This window comes from Podarcis tiliguerta (genome assembly GCF_965153285.1).
Source record: "Podarcis tiliguerta genome assembly, chromosome: 16".
In the NCBI taxonomy this organism is placed as follows: Eukaryota; Metazoa; Chordata; class Lepidosauria; order Squamata; family Lacertidae; genus Podarcis; species Podarcis tiliguerta.
Genome location: NC_139549.1, coordinates 16017878 through 16037163, shown reverse-complemented (window position 1 = coordinate 16037163; position 19286 = coordinate 16017878). Strand labels below are relative to the sequence as shown.

Below are 19286 nucleotides of genomic sequence, written 5' to 3'. Positions count from 1 at the left end.
CTGTAGCTGCTTGTTCATTCCCCCCCAAAACACACACACACACACACACACACACACACACACACACAATATTTTAAAAGTTTAATAACCCTGTGCTGCTCCAGTGCCAAAAAGATGGGCTGTCGTTGGCTACACAGCAAAGCCAGAAACTTCAACCTGAATGAACCTGGAAAGGTGTAGTGCTTTCAGTGGGGAAGATTACTGAACACAGAACCCACCCCTGACCATTCAATGCAAGTCCTGCTTAGCCTGAGGCTCCACAAGACACAGTAGAGGAGTGTGCCTCTGCAGCTCCTGCCAGGGCTGTAGAGACCGATATGGGAGAGACATGTTTCATTGCAGCTAGGGCAGATGAAGGTTGTGCTGCTGCAGATGCACCAGGTGTTTCTTCTCTTCTGCGCTCCTCCCACCGGTCATTCCTCCTCTGGCCACTGCTGTGGATGCACGACCCGGATGTCCGTCTCCAGGCACTGGTCGTCTGCAAGGGATTCCCATGTGATGGGGTTTATGTAGCCAGCCGTCCTGTCCCCCTATGCATCCATGCCAACAATTGAATTCTGAGGGCAAGGAAGCTTGCATGTTAGGTATCAGGGTGTTTGTGCGTATTGCCAATGCAGAAAACTCCGGGCTCTGTTTGATTGAGGATTGTATGATATAAATAACAAGTCAAAAACGCACCTGCCCGGTTCGTGGGTTTTTATCTCCAAAAAAGAATGCTATTTCAGTTAATGTGATGGTTTTCCCTGTTGTCATGGAAATGCTGCAGATATTCGGAATCTTCACCCTGAAAGTGAAGGTGGCCAGGAGAAAGCGAATAGAGGAAAGGTTTTCCTCCCTCTCTCGTAGCACTAAAACATATGGCCCATCCCATGAAGCGAAATGTTGGAAGATTCAGGGCAGATAAAAGAAATTCCTTCTTTACGCAGCAAAGAGTTAACCTGTGGAACTCCCTCCCACAGGAGGCAGGGATGGCCACCATCTTGGATGGCTTTAAAAGAGGATTGGACATGTTCCTGGAAAGGAAAGGGCTATCGATGGCTACTAGCCAAGATGGCTTATGCTCTTGTTTCCATTGTCGGAGGCAGCAATGCTTTATGAATACCATTTGCTGGAAACCGCAGGAGGGCAGAGGGCTCTTGTGCTCAGGTCCTGCTTGCAGGTTTCCCATAATAGGCATCTGGTTTGCAACTGTGAGAAGAGGATGCTGGACTAGATGGGCCTGATCCTGCACGGTTCTGCCCATGTTCTTATTGCTGACTTGAGGTGGCTCAAAAAGCTCAAGGCTAGGAATAGCCATTCATAAGCAGGTAGTATTTTCCCTTCCATCTTCAGCCAGAAGGAAGTGATTGGAAGTATCTGTTCCCAACAAACCACCAGTTGCTGTTTTAGCAAAATCAGGACAAGCTGTAGTTAGAATCATAGATTATTTTTTGAAGGAATCCTGAGTGTCATCTTCTAGCCGCGCAACTCACTGCAATGCAGGAATACGCAGCCAACCTATACGGGGATCAAATTTGCAAACTTGGCGTTATCAGCACCATGTTCTAACCAACCGAGCTATCCAGCTTAGTCGATTTAAAATAGGATTGGCTTTGTGCCAGCCAGAACAGGAAACTGTGGTTTGGAGGTGGGTCGTTCAGACAAGCCGTATTTTAAAATAAAGTAGTTTTTCCTGGTTTGCACAATAGGATTCTCATTTGAAAACGGGGGGGGGGGGGGGCTTCTGCTCTTGCGTAAGGTGGGAGAGGAATCGATGTAGCACAAAAAAACCCACACAGCAGCTTAGGTGTTGCATCTAAGCACAGCCACTAAGTTAGATGTGGGGTGGAGGAGGGGGAGTTTTACACTGGTAGCTCTCAAAAGGAGGAGCAGGCCAGGGAAAAGGGGGGGGGGCTAGAAATGCAAATGCAGAGATTATGGAGAAAGGGGTGTGTCCTTATTGGGGGGGGAGCAAATTACCCCATTAACTCACTGGAGATAGTGTGCTGGGAAAAGTGACGCTGGCTGCCCAGAGAGAGAGCGACAGAGAGAGAGAGAGAGAGAGAGACGGAAGTCTCTCTTGTGCCCTTAAAGGACTTTATGATTGGAAGCTGGTCTGATTCCCGTCTGGTGCAGTCACCCCCAGGAATGCCGGTGTGCGGCTCGATGAGGCATTCCTTCCCATCCCCATTTAGAAAAGGGTTTCCTGCAGTCCAAGCATTCCAGCTTATCTTTGCCCTGGGTTCATGCCAACATTCTTGCTTACAGCTAGTCCCAGGGGCCAGGAAACAGCCCGGAGCAAGCGAGGAGGGGGTGGGTGGGTGGAGACCCGCAAGGCCCAGTCTCTGGGCCTGCAGAGCAGCCAGCTCATGTCTGTAATGCCACATTAGCTTTGAAGGGGCTGGCTAGGCAGGTGGGGGCCATGGCAGCTGGAAGATTCCTCCTTGTCAAGCCTTGATCTGTCCCTGCCCCAGGATCACAGCTGGGCAGCGAGGGGGCACTTTCTTGGCTGGCAGTGTGTGTGTGTGTGTGTCTGGTGCCACCACCCAGCCCTCACCAAAGCCAAGTGCTCTGTGACAGGTGATCAGGGGGCCGGAGGGGATTCCAGTTGCAGTCAGGTGTGGGTGCAGTTTTTCAGAGCCGTAGCCACAGGGGGACTAGCTATGTTTTTTGCCCCGGGTGAAACCTCCAGAGGGGTGCCATTGAGGCTCCCAGCCTGTGATTTTTGTGTACGCAAATGCGCATGGGGATGTGTGCCAAACTGGGTCTTTGACCCAAGTGAAAATCAGCCTCGTTTCCCCCCTGCAGTTTTTTTGGACTTGAGAGGCATGCAATAATCTGTTCTGGTCACCACCATCTCTCCCCCACCCTCTTCACTTTCTTCTTCACCCAAAAGTTTGAGCCAAACCTAGATGTTCAAATTATTTCCTCGAAGGAACCAGAGTTCTCTTCCTATTTCCAGTGAGTTCCTTTTTTAGGAAGTGCCAGAGCTCTCTTCCTGTTTTATCCTCGCAACTCTGTAAAGTTGGGTGGGCAGCCTGTGGCAACTTATCTCTGCCATCTGATCAGTGGCGTAGTGTGGGGGGTGCAGGGTGGGCCGGCCGCACCGGGCGCAACATCTGGGGGGGTGGCGCGCTCGCACTCGCAGCTCTCTGAGTGCTAAAATCCACGGGTTAGGGGGCGCAAATTACTTGCCTTGCCCCGGGTGCTGACAACCCACGCTACGCCACTGCATCTGATCAACCTGATCATGCTGGCAAGACTGAATGTATTACTTTCAGCAATACTACAGGGGAGATTTCAGAAAATACCATTCGCGCAGAGACTATGACGCTGTGGACAGAGACAAACAGAATCAGTTGCGCACAGTGCTTTTTTTCTTAAAAAAAAATGTTTAGGGGTACTCTCATTTTGACTCGAGGAAATCAGCATTTTATAGTTCAAATTGGGAAAAATAAATATAGTAAATGGACAAAAGTACAAAGATTCACACAAAAAATTAGGGGTATGCATCCCCCCAGGAAAAAAAGCACTGGTTGCATGTGTTCTTTTGCTCCTGGTATCAAACAATTTCATCTAAGTTCATTAATCGGTTGTTAGCAGGGAGTGGCATTCAGATGAAGGCAAGGTAGCCTTCCTTATGTTTACTCAGGATGGGGCTAAGGTGGAGATAGTAGCCAGGTTTCTGCAACACACGGTGAAGATTCGTGAAGGTTTTTGCTGAGTGGTTTTATTGTACCGGACCTTATTGGAGCCTTGTATATACGCCAATAAAGGTTTTGAGAATTTGAAATATGGCTGGGGTCAGATTGTGCCTGGTGCCTTCTGTGTGCCAAGCAGCTTCCCTGCCACTGAGCCGCAGCCTCCCCTGTGAAGCCTGGGATCAGGCGAGAGGGGGCAGCAAGAATAGGGCTGGGGCTTAAGAGGAAGAAGCTAGTAGTGCCATGGGAGGGGCTTCTTTTGGCTGCTCTCCCCTCTTAAAAAGCAAAAAGATTCCTTCCCAAGTTCCAAGGATAAGTCTGTTCCCTGCAGAGAGAATAATCCTGTGGATGCTTATCTCTTTTTTCCCTAAAGGGAAGAAGGTCACATCATCGCACAGGCCATCTTGAGCATCTGGCAGTATTCTTGAGCCCATCATCTCCTGCCCTGTTTGGAGCAGAGTCCAAGGAAGGAAACCCACAAGAGTCCAAGTCCTGCTTCCTAGCAGTGTGTGTGTGTGAGAGAGAGATAGAGAGTCTTGCTTGCAGGAGCAGAGGTGGGGCACACTTGCAATCTGGGCATGCGCACCCATTTTTGTGGGTGCCTACCAAGGGGAAGCATGAGGCTGCTGCCCTCTGCTGGCTGAAGTCGCTGTTTGCATGTCTAAGCATAGAACCATAAAACTGCAGAGTTGGAATTGTAGAGTTGGAAAGGGAACCCCAGCGGTCATCTAGTCCAACCCCCTGGAATGCAGGTATCGCAGCTCAGTGATTCCTATGTTTGTGATGCAGTTCCAGACTGGAGGGATGTGACTTCATCCAAAGCAGGGTACTTGTGTTGAGACAAACTTCCTCAGTAAAGATAGGAGCGAGGGGTGATATGACTGGGTCTGGGTGCTTTGAAATTAGCCACTCCCAGTCATTAGCCCCTGCTAGGTCAGGGATGCTGTCCGCATAGCCACATTGGGAATACTTTGTACAGGTCTGGTCTCTCAACCTCAGAAAGGATGTTGCAGAGTTGGAAAATGTTCAGAAAAGGGGAACTTAAAATGATCTGGGTGTGTGTGGAGCAAATCCCCTGTGAGGGAAGCTTGCAGCATTTCGGATTTTTTAGTTCAGATTCAGGAATCAGCAAACTTTTTCAGCAGGGGGCCGGTCCACTGTCCCTCAGACCTTGTGGGGGCCAGACTGTATTTTGAAGGGGGGGGGGAGAACAAATTCCTATGCCCCACAAATAACCCAGAGATGCATTTTAAATAAAATGACATATTCTAATAATAGTAATAATAATAATTTTTTTATTTATATCCTGCCCTCCCCAGCCGAAGCTGGGCTCAGAGCGGCTAACAACAATAAAAGTAACACAACATTCTAAAATCAATTCATTTTAAAATCAATTCAAAATCAAATTAATGGCAACCATTGGGCTAGTGTAAAAACATGCTGATTCCCAGACCATCCACGGGCCGGATTTAGAAGGCGATTGGGCCGGATCCGGCCTCCAGGCCTTAGTTTACCTACCCATGCTCTAAGGGCCTTTTGTGGCAAGTGGGTACAGAACCGGCTGGCGTTTGTTCTTTTCCCCAAGTGTGAGTATTAACTATTGTTGCTGTTTTTCCCAGCAGAGGGCAGTGCAGCTTCATGCAAGCTGGAAACTCCCCCCCCCCCCCGACTTTTGGATTGGGCATGTAGACAGGGGGGTTGGGTTGGATTAGGTGAGCCCCGTGCAGGAGGCACAGCAGCGGCAGTGGTGCTAATGTATGGAATTTGCAGTCCCCCGGTGCTTAAATGTCTTTGGAAAGGGAATTAGATGGATCTAAGTGGGGCGTGGGTGGCGCTGTGGGTTAAACTACATAGCCTAGGACTTGTTGATCAGAAGGTCGGTGGTTCGAATCCCCGCAACGGGGTGAGCTCCCGTTGCTCAGTCCCTGCTCCTGCCAACCTAGAAGTTCGAAAGCACGTCAAAGTGCAAGTAGATAAATAGGTACCGCTCCAGCGGGAAGGTAAACGTCGTTTCCGTGCGCTGCTCTGGTTCACCAGAAGCGGCTCAGTCATGCTGGCCCCATGACCTGGAAGCTGTCTGCGGACAAACGCCGGCTCCCTCGGCCTATAGAGCGAGATGAGCACCGCAACCCCAGAGTCGGTCACGGCCTAAAGGGTCAGGGGGCCATTTACCTTTACCTTTAAGCAGGCATAAGCAGTCCATGGCTATTAGTCATGGTGGCTATATGCAACTCCAAGGCTTAGGGTGGCAACCCAGTGCCATCTGCTGTCAAAACTGGAGGGGGCCTCAGGTGACACCTAGATGCAATTTCTGAATGCCTAGTGCAGATGGCTGATCAGTCTCCATATGCTGCCTAATTGAGCTATGATTTGGAATGAGATAAGCAGGGCACCTGCTTTGCACGCAGGGAGGTCCCAGGTATCTCCAGGTAAAAAGATCAGGTAACTGGTGATGGGGAAACCTTTCTCCAGAGGGAGACCCTGGAGAGTTGCTGCCAGGCAGAGTGAGCAATGCTGGTCCAGATTGCATTTGCAGCCCTGTGCAACAGGTGTTCTCAGGGCTGCTCTTTGCAAGGGGAGAGTTGGTGGCCAATGGGCATCCCTCCAGTGCAGGGCCGGTGCAGCCATCTCTGCCTCAGGCGGTGAGATCCACAGGGGCAGCAGAGCCCAATGTAGATTTTCATTCCCTCCTTGTTCCCCTTCCTCCCAGGTGGGGATGGAGGTACCACTCTTGGGCTTGCCGATGGGAAGGTCGGCGGTTCGAATCCACACGACAGGTGAGCTCCCGTTGCTCTGTCCCAGCTTCTGCCAACCTAGCAGTTCGAAAGCTCACCAGTGCGAGTAGATAAATAGGTACCACTCCGGCAGGAAGGTAAACAGCGTTTCTGTGTGCTCTGGCTTCCGTCTCAGTGTTTCCGTTGCACCAGAAGCAGTTTAGTCATGCTGGCCACATGACCCAGAAAGCTGTGGACAAACACAGACTCCCTCAGCCTGAAGTGAGATAAGTGCTGCACCTCTGGACTTAATCATCCAGAGGTCCTTTACCTTTCCTCTTTTTTTGCCATTTTATGATTCCCATTAGGTGCCAAAATGACAGTGGCCTGTGATGAACACCTCAGGTGGTCTAATAGGAGGGCTGGACCTGACATTCTGTCTCTGCCACCATTACTCTTCCCTCTCAGTTTTAACCCTGTGGGGGGGGGAGCACAGAATCATAGGATTGTCGAGCTGGGATCCCAAGGGTCATCTAGTCCAACCCCCTGCAATGCAGGAATGTTATTTGTTTACTATTCAAATCCTTTGCGACTGATTCAGTTGGAATTAGAGGAAGGGTGCAGATGGTCCCAAGAGCTCAACCACAGGGATGGAACTGGGAGCAGAAGGTTCCTAATTTCAGGGTTGTGGGTTCGAGCCCCACGTTGGGCAAGAGATTCCTGCGTGGCAGGAGCTAGACCCTCGTGACCCTTACCAACTCTAGGATAGGAGCCTCGCTGCCCCGTGGCCCGGCATCCTGTCTTCACAGTGAGCCCCGCGTGGCGTCTCCGCGTTGGGCTGTGAAAGAGCCCACACCTGCAAGCCGGGCGATGCGCAGCTGCCAGCCCGTGCCGGCAACATAGAGTAACCGCAAGGGCGCGTCTGGGGCATCGGCGCCCGGGAGGAGGGTGGCGCTGGTCCCTGCGGGCGCTCCCGCTCCGGCGGCGCCCTCGCCCTCCTCCTCCTCCTCCCGCTCCCAGCTGGGCCAGGTGTCGGGTTGCGCCCATCCCACCAGCATCGGGGCGGGGCGCTCCTCTGGCTGCTCCAGCGTCGGCGGCGGCGGCATTGCTGGCCGGGCTCCCGCGGCGTCCTCGCCTGTCCCGCTCCAGCTCCGCGGCGGCGATCATGTGCAGCCCGGTGGAGCGGCGCCTGGCCGGGCTGCGGGAGGCGCTGCTGGGCGAAGGGGCGGCGGCCGAGCCGGGGCTGGAGGCGCTGCTGGACCTGCTGCTCTGCGTCCACCAGGAGTGCAGCGGCGCCCCCCTGCGGCGGGAGAAGAACGTGCAGCGCTTCCTGGACTGGGGTGAGTGGGCAGCGGCAGGACTCTGGGCCGGAGGGTTCCTGGGCGCGTGCAGAGCGCCTCTCCGGCGCGACGGGTGGCTGGCGGGGCCGGGGCCAGCCAGTTTCTCGGAGTTAAGACTTCTCCCAGGTGGAGAGCAAGGAGCTTGTTTAGCGTGGCGGAGAGGAAGGTCTGAGGCCGAGTTCTGAAGCATGTAAAGTAGTAACATAAAATACTAGAAGAGGTGAAGGTGGGCCGCGGTTCATGAAGGCGGTCTAGTCCAACCCGCTTTTTGGCTGGCATGTGTCCAACAGGTGCCTCTGCTTGAAGATCTCCAGCCAGGGACAGCCCCACCACCATCAACCCCCGGCAAGGCCGTTGGCTCCCTTGGTGAACCCCTCTTGCTGTCAAGAAGTCTCTCCTAATGTTCAACCAAAATCTGGTGCCTTGGATCTTAAAGACTATTAGATCAAGGCTTTCTGGGACAGCAGAGATTTAATACCTAGATGCAGATGCACATGGCTTCCCCTCTCTCAAAGGAATTCTGGGAACTGTAGTTTGCTGTGATTCCATGGCACCTGTATCTCTGTGAGGGGGGAGCCGCAGTTCCCAGGATTATTTGGGGAAAGGCATGTGTTTTAAGTGGGCCTTAAATGTATGTTGTGCATCTGCCACACTGTCCAGTGCTTATCTGACGCTCATTTGAGTATCTGAATTGCAGAGGTATCACAACCTGCAAACCCGCACCAATTAAACACACCATATTTTGTTCAGCTTTACTACCTAAGGCTCATTTTCTATACCCCCGACCATCTTTGCTGCCTCCCTCTGGACCTGTTCCAATTTGTCTACATACTGCTGTAGAATGGGTACTTCTCTTTAAGCATGTGCAGAGTGCCTCCCTCCCACTGATTCAACCTGCGGGATTCGGAGAGTAAAAACACCCACAGAATTCTCTGCCACGAGGGACTGAGAGCTACTGAAGGGACCACCCATGCCCTCTTCTTTCACCCACTATAGACTAGGGGCCGTCAGCAGGGCTTCTCCCCAGATGTTTTGGATTTTTAACTCCCATCCGCTCCAGAATCTAGTATGGCCAATGGTCAGGGGTGATGGGAGTTGTAGCGTGCATCATTTGGAGAGGGTACCCAGCCTTTGCTGTTGACCGTCATGGCTGTGGGAATAAGGAAACTGGTTGCTTGGGGTGAGTGGTGGACGAACCGGGCTGATGCTTATCGCAAGAATGGCAAAGCTTCCTTAGCTACGCAGAACTCATCAACGTGGGAAGCCAGTTTATACTGAATCAGACCATTGGCTCTAGCTAGCTCAGTGCAGTCTACACGGACTGGGAGCAGCTATCCATGACCGCTCCCAACCCTACCTGGAGATGCCAGGAATTGAATCTGGGAGATACCTTTGGGCTTGATTTTGGTGTATGTGCATCTAGAATGGAACAGGTGAAGCCTCCTTTTGGCTGGTTTCCCCGCTAGGGTTGGCCTGTCCCACCTCCACAACAACCCACAAATTACGTATCCTCCCTGCTTGGGACCACCCACAGTCATGCCCCACGGAGGCCATAGTAGGAAATGAATGGACCGGCTGTGCCCTTGCGTCACAGAGAGGGGAACTGAGTCACAGAGCAGTGTGGCGATGTCACACGCCTCAAGTGATGCGCTGAGAATGTAGCCAAGCCAGAAAGGGACCTTCCTATCTCTTGAGATGCCAGCCTTTGGCGGCTTCTCTATCACAGTCAGGGGCTTATTCCTGCATTTCAGAGGGTTCTGCTGGATGATCCTTCAGGTCCCTTCCAGCACCATGATTCTATGGCTTGGTAAAGGAGGGCAAAGACATGGCAGGGCAAATGCCAGCCATGCCACCTGAGGGCTTTGCATCCTGTCTCTTGCTTGTACAAAGGACCTTGGTGACAGGTCCAGGGGTGGAAATTCAATCTCTCTGAAACAGCAGGACTCTGTGGTGGGTTTAGGGACATCAGGACCCTTTCATGCCAGGTTAGAATATTTGCTGCTGTGACTGACAGCCTTTCTCTGGGGCATCTGGGGCAAGGAAGGCTCTTTCCCACCTCCATTTTCTTTAACACATTCGCACACTCAGGATTTGCATTATTGCCCAGGTTGGGGTGTGGAACCATCAATGTAATGGGTATTCTTTGCCATGCTGATGGGGGTTGTGGTCCGAAACATCTGAGGGCACCAGGTTGGTGAAGCCTGTGTGGTTTTGCTTGATCCTGGGAGATCCTCTTCTCTTTCTCCTCTCATCAACATCTGCTGTGTGTGTGTGTGTTATTCAGAATTTTATTCCTAACTTCTGAGCATAAAAAGGATAAGCACACTCACTTTCCACCACTACCAAGAAGGCCCTCTGTAACTTCACTTCTCGCAGTGAGGGAACGGCCAGGAGGCCCTTGGAGCCAGGCCTTGGAGCTCAGACACAACTTTGGGGGGTGTTTCTCTGCTCTATGAAACAGCCCTCCTGGATACTTCTGACTTCTGTTTCATTTAGAATAGTGAGGGTGCCCCACTTTCCTGCTTCAAAGCAGTCAGGGCAGCTTGGAACAATGGTGTTTGAAAACAAAAATAAAAATAAAAACCTGAATTTAACCTAACAGCAGCAAAGGAGGCCGATGCAACTGTCCGAGAAGCCACGAGTGTGGTGCTAAGTCGGTGCCTAAAGGCAGGGACAGCCCAAGACATTTTGCCGCCTGAGGCAAAGGGCCGGATGGTGCCCCTCCTTCCAGAAGCCAACCGGAACACCATTTTGCTTCAACACTGGTGACGGGACAACCACCTCCACAGTCCCTGAAGGCAGCAGGCTAATTGCTAGCTGGTGGGTGAGCGCCTCGCTTTGCTTTCCATCGCTTTGCTGCTGCCACCTCCCACAACCTCACTTTGCCTAATAGTAGGGCTGGAGCTGCCTAAAGGATGACAAACTTGGCAAGGGAGAGGGATTTCTGACGAGAGAGTCCCGTAAACCACAGTGCCAACAGACAGACTGCCTTGTCCCACTTGCCACCCTGAGAGCCTCTAAAGGTGTGGCCGGGGGGGGGGAGCGAATTGGGGCCACCATTGATCTGAAGGCCCTGGGCAGGTTCATACGGGAGAAGACACCCCTTTAGGTAACTTGGTCCCTAAAGTTCTGCAGCTGAATCCACCCCTTTGAGTTGCACCCAGCAACAGCCTGGAGGGCAGCTGAGATCTCCGAATGCCAGCTGCTTTTGCTGAGACTGGCAAGCCTTGGTTAACCGCACAGCTGTCTTGTAGCACCTGTTCCTATTGAGGTAAGAGCCAGGATGCAAGAAGCAGATGGGCTCCTCTTCAGAGTGGAGCATTTACCCCTCCCTCAGCATCATTTGTTAAGGACACAGGAGGCTGTCTTAGACTGAATGAAACCCAGGCCCTCACACTGGGAAGTGGAACTATAAGCAGAGGTCAGAGAGGGCTTTCCCCACAACTGGCGATGTGAAGGCCGGGGGGGGGGTTGGGGGTGACAGTTCCTGCCCTCCCATGTTTATTGTTTCCCCCCTGAGCCTTCACATCTTTAAACCACACCACCAAATACTGCTTACACCAGTTTGTCCTGTTCTGACTGGCAGCAGCTCTCTTATGTTTCCCATAGAGAGAGAGGTTTTTCCAATTACAGTCATACCTTGGGTTGTGAACGTGAACCCGAAGTGCCGCGTCTGTGCCGAAACCCGGAAGTAACCCGTTCCAGTACTTCTGGGTTCGGTGCGGTCCACAACCCGAAAACGTGCAACCCGCAGTGTTCGTAACCCGAGGTATGACTGTATCCATTAACACTTGGTTTTAAAGTTGGAAAGAAACATACAGCCTGGAGACTTAGATGGGTCCTTTGTGCCTTGGATGTAGGACGTTGGATTTTGGTTCCAGAAATGTGATATTTGCAGTGGCTGTGCACCATAAACATTTCCCCAACCCTATCAGTGTGCATATGTGTTCAAACCCCCCCCCCCCCAAAATAGCATTAGGCCCATCCCCATCCCCTTTTCCCAACACCAATACTGGCACAAAACAATCCCCTTTTGTGACGGTTGCAAAAGAGCTGAATTGTATTGTATCAGGAAATATAATTCTATCACATATAAGGACTTAAGAAGAGCTTGGTGAATTCCCCCAGGGACCACCCAGATGCCCATATGGGAAACCCACAAGAAAGCTCTGAGCACAAGACTCCTCTCCCTTCCACTGGTTTTGCACAAGCATAGCTGCCTTCAAAAGCGGAGGCAGAGCATGGCCTTCGTGGCTGGGAGCCTTTGATAGCTGGCTTCTCCTCCACAAATCTGTCCAATCCTCTCTTAAGGCTATCCAAACTGGTGACTCTCACTGCCTCCTGCAGAAGTGAGTTCCGCAGTTCTCTAACGATGCATTTTCTCACACAGTCTTCTGGCTGGGACCCATGCCGTCTGCTGTTTTGTGTTGCATGGTTTTTAATCACACATTTGTACACAGCCCTGGAATTTTGTGTTGAAGGGGCAGAAGACGAGAGAGAGCAGAAAATCCCAGGTATGACCCCCTCCCCAGGTGTGACACACACCCCCAACAGCATCTCCAGGTAGGGCAGGGAACAACTGCCTTTCTGAAATCCTGGTGAGAGAGAGAACCTCTGCCAGTCTGTATAGCTGACACTGAGTTAGCTGGGCAAATAGTTTGGCTCTGCATAAGGCAGCTTCCTATTATCCCTAGATAACCTCCCCCACCTCACACACACCCCCTGCTCCAAAATGGGTTAGTCCTGTTTTGAAGATAGTTCTTCTGTCCATGGTCACATCTGAGTCTTAGCCCTGTGGGAGTCCCTCAGAGCAAGCAAGGCTGCTTATCTGGACCTTGCAATATTCAGAAATGCAGCTTGTAAATATCTGCATAACTTTGAAGACTTCTATGAGCTGTTCGCCGGCCCGGCCCTATCGTTAGACAAAGTAAGGCATGTTCCCCTGTTCCCCAGAGGCATTCCTCTCTCAGAGGACAGTGCTGGGTGGGAGTGCCCTGGTGGCCTGTCCTGGAGTGCCTAAAATTGCTGCTTGTCCTCCGGTGTGACAGAGGATAGGAACCCACTGCAGGCATGGAAGTAAGGTTCATCTCCCAGTTCCGTCGCCTTGTGTGTGTGGATTTAGTGGGGGCACCATCTTGCCTTCCTCCAGGCAGCAAAATCCCTCAGGACCGCTCTGGCAATTGCAAACCATAAGGAAAACTGATGGCAGCAGAGCGGTCTGGCTTCAGGCGGCCTCAGTCCTTACACGGGTGTCTGTTCTACCCTCTTTCTCACTCTGAAAGGGTGCAAAGGCTGTCCAGATTGTTATGTGCTGAACTCTGTAGAAGGGGGCAGTTCAAGACAAAGAGGCCCATTGGAATGTCTGCTCAGGGCCATCCCAAGTTATTTTGCTGCCTGACAAATGGCATAGTCTCCTCAATTTCACCTGGAACTGGGCTCAGGGCAGGCCATGTGGCATGCAAGCTCTATCCTGCAACACAGGGGTAATGGCTGGGGGTGGAGAGGATGCTCAGGCAGAAGGGCTGGGCGATGCTGATGCTGCCCTCAGTTGCCTCCTTCTGCCCAATGATAGTGCCGGCCCTTCCTCCAAACAGCTTGAAGCCATTCTCCACGAATGTATATCCATACCCTCCAACATTTTTGGCACCTAAATCCGGGTGCTCTATTTTTGGTTTCAAGCTCTCACGAGAGCATGAAACTGAAGCCGCTCTGGTTTTTTTGTCCTGCAAGACCAACAAACGAGTGGCTTTCGTTCCAGTGCTCTGGCACAACCCTGCTGACTTGCACCAGAGTGAGTGTCTTTTGGTCCGGTGCTTTTGGACCAACAAATGGGAAATTCTGGGGTCCAAACAGAAGCCGGGATTGGCTTCTGTGATTCTGGGATTTCCCGCTTTAAATGGGACAGTTGAGGGGTATGCATCTCACCTGAGAAAGCGTGCTTCCCTCTTCTGCCTTTTTGCAACTAGCCAGTCCCAGAGAATTGTGGGAAGGTCTGCAGCCCATGGATGACAGAGCACCTGCCAGGTGTCAGAAGGCTCTGGGTTCAATCCCTCCTTGAGGCCCTGGAGACCTGCTGTCAGTCAGAGCAGGCCAGAGTGGGCTAAATGGGACAGTAGTTTGGCTGGCTATGAGGCAGATGTTCTAAGCCTGCTAGTAATTATATGCGCATCAGTGTGGTGTTAGCGGTGAGAGTGTTAGACTAGGAGCTGGGTCCAGGAACACTGAGCAGTTTACAGCTCTTTAGGGTCTCTGCCACGACCAGGCAAGACTCCTCTTTGCAGATGCCACCAGAGATTGAACCCAAGGCTTTCTGTGAGCCAACAGCTACAATGACCCCTTCTCTCACTCATCTTCATTTCATTTCAGTTCACTTTTAATTTGTATACCGCCTTTCTATATTACTATACATGAGGCGATTGGTGCAAGGGCATAAGAAGAGAAGCTTTTTTAGGGGCTATCTTTGGCTGGGTACTCCCCTAAAAAAAGGTCAACAAGTTCCAACACCTCTTTTTCTAGAAAAAAATGCCCTGCATAATCATAGAATCATACAGTTGGAAGAGACCACAAGGGCCATCGAGTCCAACCCCCTGCCAAGCAGGAAACACCATCAGAGCACTCCTGGCATATGGTTGTCAAGCCTCCGCTTAAAGACCTCCAAAGAAGGAGACTCCACCACACTCCTTGGCAGCAAATTCCACTGTCGAACAGCTCTTACTGTCAGGAAGTTCTTCCTAATGTTTAGGTGGAATCTTCTTTCTTGTAGTTTGGATCCATTGCTCCGTGTCCGCTTCTCTGGAGCAGCAGAAAACAACCTTTCTCTCTCCTCTATGTGACATCGTTTTATATATTTGAACATGGCTATCATATCACCCCTTAACCTCCTCTTCTCCAGGCTAAACATGCCCAGCTCCCTTAGCCGTTCCTCATAAGGCATCGTTTCCAGGCCTTTGACCATTTTGGTTGCCCTCCTCTGGACACGTTCCAGTTTGTCAGTGTCCTTCTTGAACTGTGGTGCCCAGAACTGGACACAGTACTCCAGGTGAGGTCTGACCAGAGCAGAATACAGTGGCACTATTACTTCCCTTGATCTAGATCTTGATCTTTGTAACTTTAAAATAAACAACTTACACTGAATAAAGCAATCTTCAATAATCCATTAGAGTATAACAGTAAACGGTAAAATTAAATACCAGCAAACAATAATTAAACAGTTTACACGTAACAAGTACAATAAAGAATGACTAAACTATAAGCAGTGAAAATAACGGCAAGTCACAATGCATAAAACACCACAAAACCATGTAAATGGATCGAATTGAGAAACAAGGACACGCAACTTATAAAATTATAATTTTTTAAATATCCCTAAACTCCTCCCTTCGTTGTCAAGAGAGGAAGGAACCAGCAGGTTGACGATGTAAAATCTGAAGGCTGTTTCTCTAGCTTCTCCAACGAGTGCTGAAGCCAGTCTGTACCCCCCCCCCCTTGACATTGTCACAACTCCCAACTTTGCCAATGGCCAGGGATGCTGATGATGGGGGTACTAGTTTGGCAGCATCTGGGGGGGGGCACAGGTTCCCCACAACTGTTATATTGAGGCTAATTCTGCAAGCAGTGGGGATGTGTAGGTCAAGGTGGTAGTGGTGGTGGTGGGGACACTGTCTTTTTCTCGACGCCTTGTTCCTAACCTCAGTATGTTTAGGGACTGGAGAGGTTGCAGCAATTGGGACTTTTCAGCTTAGGAAACAGGCAAGTAACGGGTGACACAACTGAAGTATACAGAATTGTGCGTGGCATGGAGAAAACAGACAGAAGTTTTTTCTCTCTAGAGCTAGTGAGCACTAGAGCTAGTGAACACTAGTGAACACTAGAGCTAGTGAGCATCCAATGTGGCTGAACATTCTTAGACCCAGGACAGATAAAAGACCTTTTTCAGGCCGTGCATAGTTAAACAATGGAACTCACTCCTGCAAGAAACAGTGAAGGCCTCAAACCTAGATGGTTTTAAAAGAGAATTGGACAAATTCATGGAGGAGAGAGGGCTATTGATGGCGACTGGCCATGATGGCTCTGCTCTGCCTCCACAGATGGAGGCAGCAATGCTTCTGAATACCAGCACAGTCATACCTCATGCTGCGAATGCTGCGGGTTACGCCCTTTCAGGTTGCGTCCTGTGGTGAACCGGAGGTACTGGAAAGGGTTACTTCCAGGTTTCGCTGCTCACGCATGCGCAGACGCGGTGAATTGCGACCTGTGCATGCGCTGTGTTCCTTCCAGGTTGTGAACGGGGCTCCGGAACGGATCCCGTTTGCAACCAGAGGTACCACTGTAGTTGGAAACCACTGGAGGGGGAGAGGGGCTCTTGTCTTGCTTGTAGGTTTCCCGGTTGACCCCTGTGAGAACAGGACTAAGAGAGCCATTTCCCTGATCCAGCAGGGCTCTTCTGTTCTCATCCTGAGAGCTTTTGGTGCAGGGGGCGGCCGGTGGCCTGAGAGCACTCCAAAAGGTCTGCAACAAGCCATTGTGATCATCTTTAAAAGCCAGCTCTCCCTTGCCTCCCTGCATCCCCACTCCCCTCCGAAATGGGCTTTCGCTGCTGTCCGGTTGGTCGTGGAACTGCTCCGCAACGCTGCAGCTGTTCAGAGGGGGAACTGGCAGCCTCAGGATGTTGACAAGGAAGGGAGCTTCCTTGCAGGCAGGCAGGAAGAGAGGAAAACTTCACGCTTGGGCTTTTTGGGTAGTAGGAAGGGAAATGACATGTTCCGGTGGCAAGAAACGAAGCTTTGGGAACTGTGTCTCTCAGATAGCAGTAGAAACATGTGGACCTCCAGTGAAGCTGAATGTTGAAAGCTTCAGGACAGGCCCAAGAAACTGCTTTTCCACGCAGCACGTAGTTAAAACTATGGAACTCCCTCCCACTGGAGGCAGTGATGGCCACCAAGCTAGATGGCTTTAAAAGAGGATTGGACAAATTCGTGGAGGAGGGAGCAGTCGATGGCTGCTCCATAGCTGGAGGCAGCAATGCTTTTGAAGACCATTTGCTGGAGAACCCAGAGGAGGGAAGAGGGCTCTTGTGTTTCGTTCCTGCTTGTGAGTATCCCACAGGCATCTGGTTGGCTGCTGTGAGAACAGGATGCTGGACTAGATGGGCCTGATCCAGCAGGGGTCTTCTTAGGCTCTTCTGCCAAGCAGGAAGGCCAGAGAGGTGTTTCGGCACCGTGTTGAATTTGCCCCATTGGAATGAACTTAGCAGCTCTCCTAGCAGAGGAGGTTCCTGTGGCTTCCTGCCCATAGCATGATTTAATAAACCCAACCACCAATACCGCCACCACCACCTTGGTCTTCCCCTATCTTAATAACCGGGGCTGCAGCCCCCACCCTGCACAGGGGCCTCCCTCCTCTTTGCCTGCATGGGGATCCATCTCCTGCCAGGATAACCACTTGAGCGTTCCTTCTGAGCAAGATGTGATGTAACTCTCGCCACCCAACCCCTTTCCCCCTGTGGCTCCTTCTTACCACGTGAATCGCACTCCGCAACCAGACAGGACCTGTTCTTCAAGTCTGGGTGCTGGGTGGGTGTGTCCTTGATCTTGCAGCGTAGATGTTTTTAATCTGGGACCCAAAGTGTGCTCCCTCGGTGACAGTGGTGGCTGTTTGGCAATGGATGTGCATCCATTCCTGAGGTGGATGGAAGGAGCAGAGGGGTTGCCTGAGGACTTGGTGCAGAAACCAAGGAAGCTGCCAGGCCCTTGACCCTCCCATCTAGTTCAGTGTTGCCTACATTGACTTGTGGCGGCAGCAGCTCTCGGGGGGGCTTGGCCCAACCCTCCTTGGAAAAGCCAAAGACTGAGCCCTGGGCCCTTTTGGTTGCAAAGCATCCACTCTGCTCCTTCCCCATAAAGTTGAGCAAGCTGCTAGTCCTCATGGAGTTTGAATAAAGGGCAGATTTTAACAAAATGCAGAAAGCCACCTTCTAGCAAGTCTGAGCCCTGCTCCAGGTGCACTGGCTCTCTGGGGTTCTGCAGGGGTCTTCCCCAGCCCTTCTGCATGCAGAGCTGGTGCTCCAACTCCTTCCTGGGGTCTGCAGAGACTTCCTGAAGCGACAGCCTGCCCACTTCCTAGCTCAGCCTCTTGGGGGGGGGGGAGCTGCTTGTGCACTACATGGCTGTAACAAGCCAGTATCTATGCAACCTGGGCTGTCTATCCACAGAGCTGCCTGCCTGCCCCTCCCATGGGATCTCCTTCCTGCCCCACCAATACTCCCTGAGTGGGTGTAAAAACCAGTGGCATTTCCCCTCTCCACCTGATAGGGAGCTGCTGCTGCTGCTGCTGCTGCTGCCTGGACTGGCTCATGATAGAGGGTGATGCATCATCAGAGGGGGGGGGGAGGGCAGGAGGAATACCAGAACTGTTTGTTGCTCCTGTCGTCAGGGCAACCTGGCCAGGTCTGGCAACCTGGTAGGTAGGTTTTGGATTCCAACCTGTCTGTCAGTCTTCAGGAGGGCTGTTTTTCTTATTTCAGATGGGAGGCTTTTTAAGGTAGCAGCAGCAGCAGCACACCTAGCCAAGGCCCCACAGAAGCGTCTCCCCCCCCCCCAACCCCGCCTCCTTGTGCATGAAGGGTGCACATGCCTGAGGGTGGGTGTGCGCATGTTCACATTCTCTGCGCTGAAATAATCCACATTCTACGCCGGGAAAGGGTGGTTCGCAAGGGTCAGCTGTTGGTCTCTTTGGCACAAGCTGGTCTGCTTCCACTATTTGCGGGTGCGAATGAAGAGGCATCAGCCACACACACACACACACACACACACACACACACACACACGAATGCTTGCAGACATGCTCATCAACCCCTTCTGGCTCTTGAAATTCCACTAAGCACTCCCCTCCCTCCTCTCTGATAAGGCCTGAACCGCTTTTCGTTTCAGTGTTTTCTTGCACACTGGCTGGCAGCAACTCTCAGGGGTTTCAGGCGAGTTTCCTTCCCAGCCCACCTTGGAGCTGCCAGGTATTGAACCTTCCATCTGAGTTTTGCCATGAGTCCAACTAGCAAGCTGCCTTATACCAGGTCCTCAAGCTCCCTATCTTCATATCTGACTGGCTATGGCTCCCCCCCCTCCTGCCCAGGGTGGTCTCAGGCAGAGAGAGGGTCTTTCCCCTCACCTGCCGCTACCTGCCCCTATTTTTAAGGGATAGAACCTTGGACCTCTCTGCATGCAAAGCAAATACTCTTCTATTGAGCCATAGCCCTTTGCCACTAGGCACGCTCCTCCTGACAGGGTAGGATCCTGCATTTTCTGACAAATTAACTTTTATGAATCGGGAGCCACCTTGTGGCAAGGCTCTTCCGGGATGTCTCAGCATCTGCTGTCCCCTTTCTTGGGGGGGGGGGAGCAGGCAGCTTGGCCTGGGAGCAGGCAAATGGGGCAGTGACCCATGGGAAGGGGCTGCCCCTCCTCTCCTCTCTGGCGTGTGGGGTTCAGACCTGGCTCTTGTCCCCACCCTGCTCGCCTTGCGAGGAATGCGGTCCCGCTGGTTCCTCTGGGCGTGCC

At 51.8% G+C, this 19286-nt stretch overlaps 1 protein-coding gene across 1 annotated transcript in view; it reads left to right on the top strand.

Annotated features, from left to right (window-relative positions):
• Positions 1–7477: 7477 nt before the first annotated feature.
• The window catches only part of CDC42BPG (CDC42 binding protein kinase gamma), a 54507-nt gene continuing 42698 nt past the window's right edge, over positions 7478–19286 (top strand). Inside the window, 1 exon segment of the mRNA XM_083417041.1 lies at positions 7478–7734. Within this exon segment, the coding sequence (XP_083273167.1) occupies positions 7560–7734 (175 nt within the window). The 5' untranslated portion in view covers positions 7478–7559.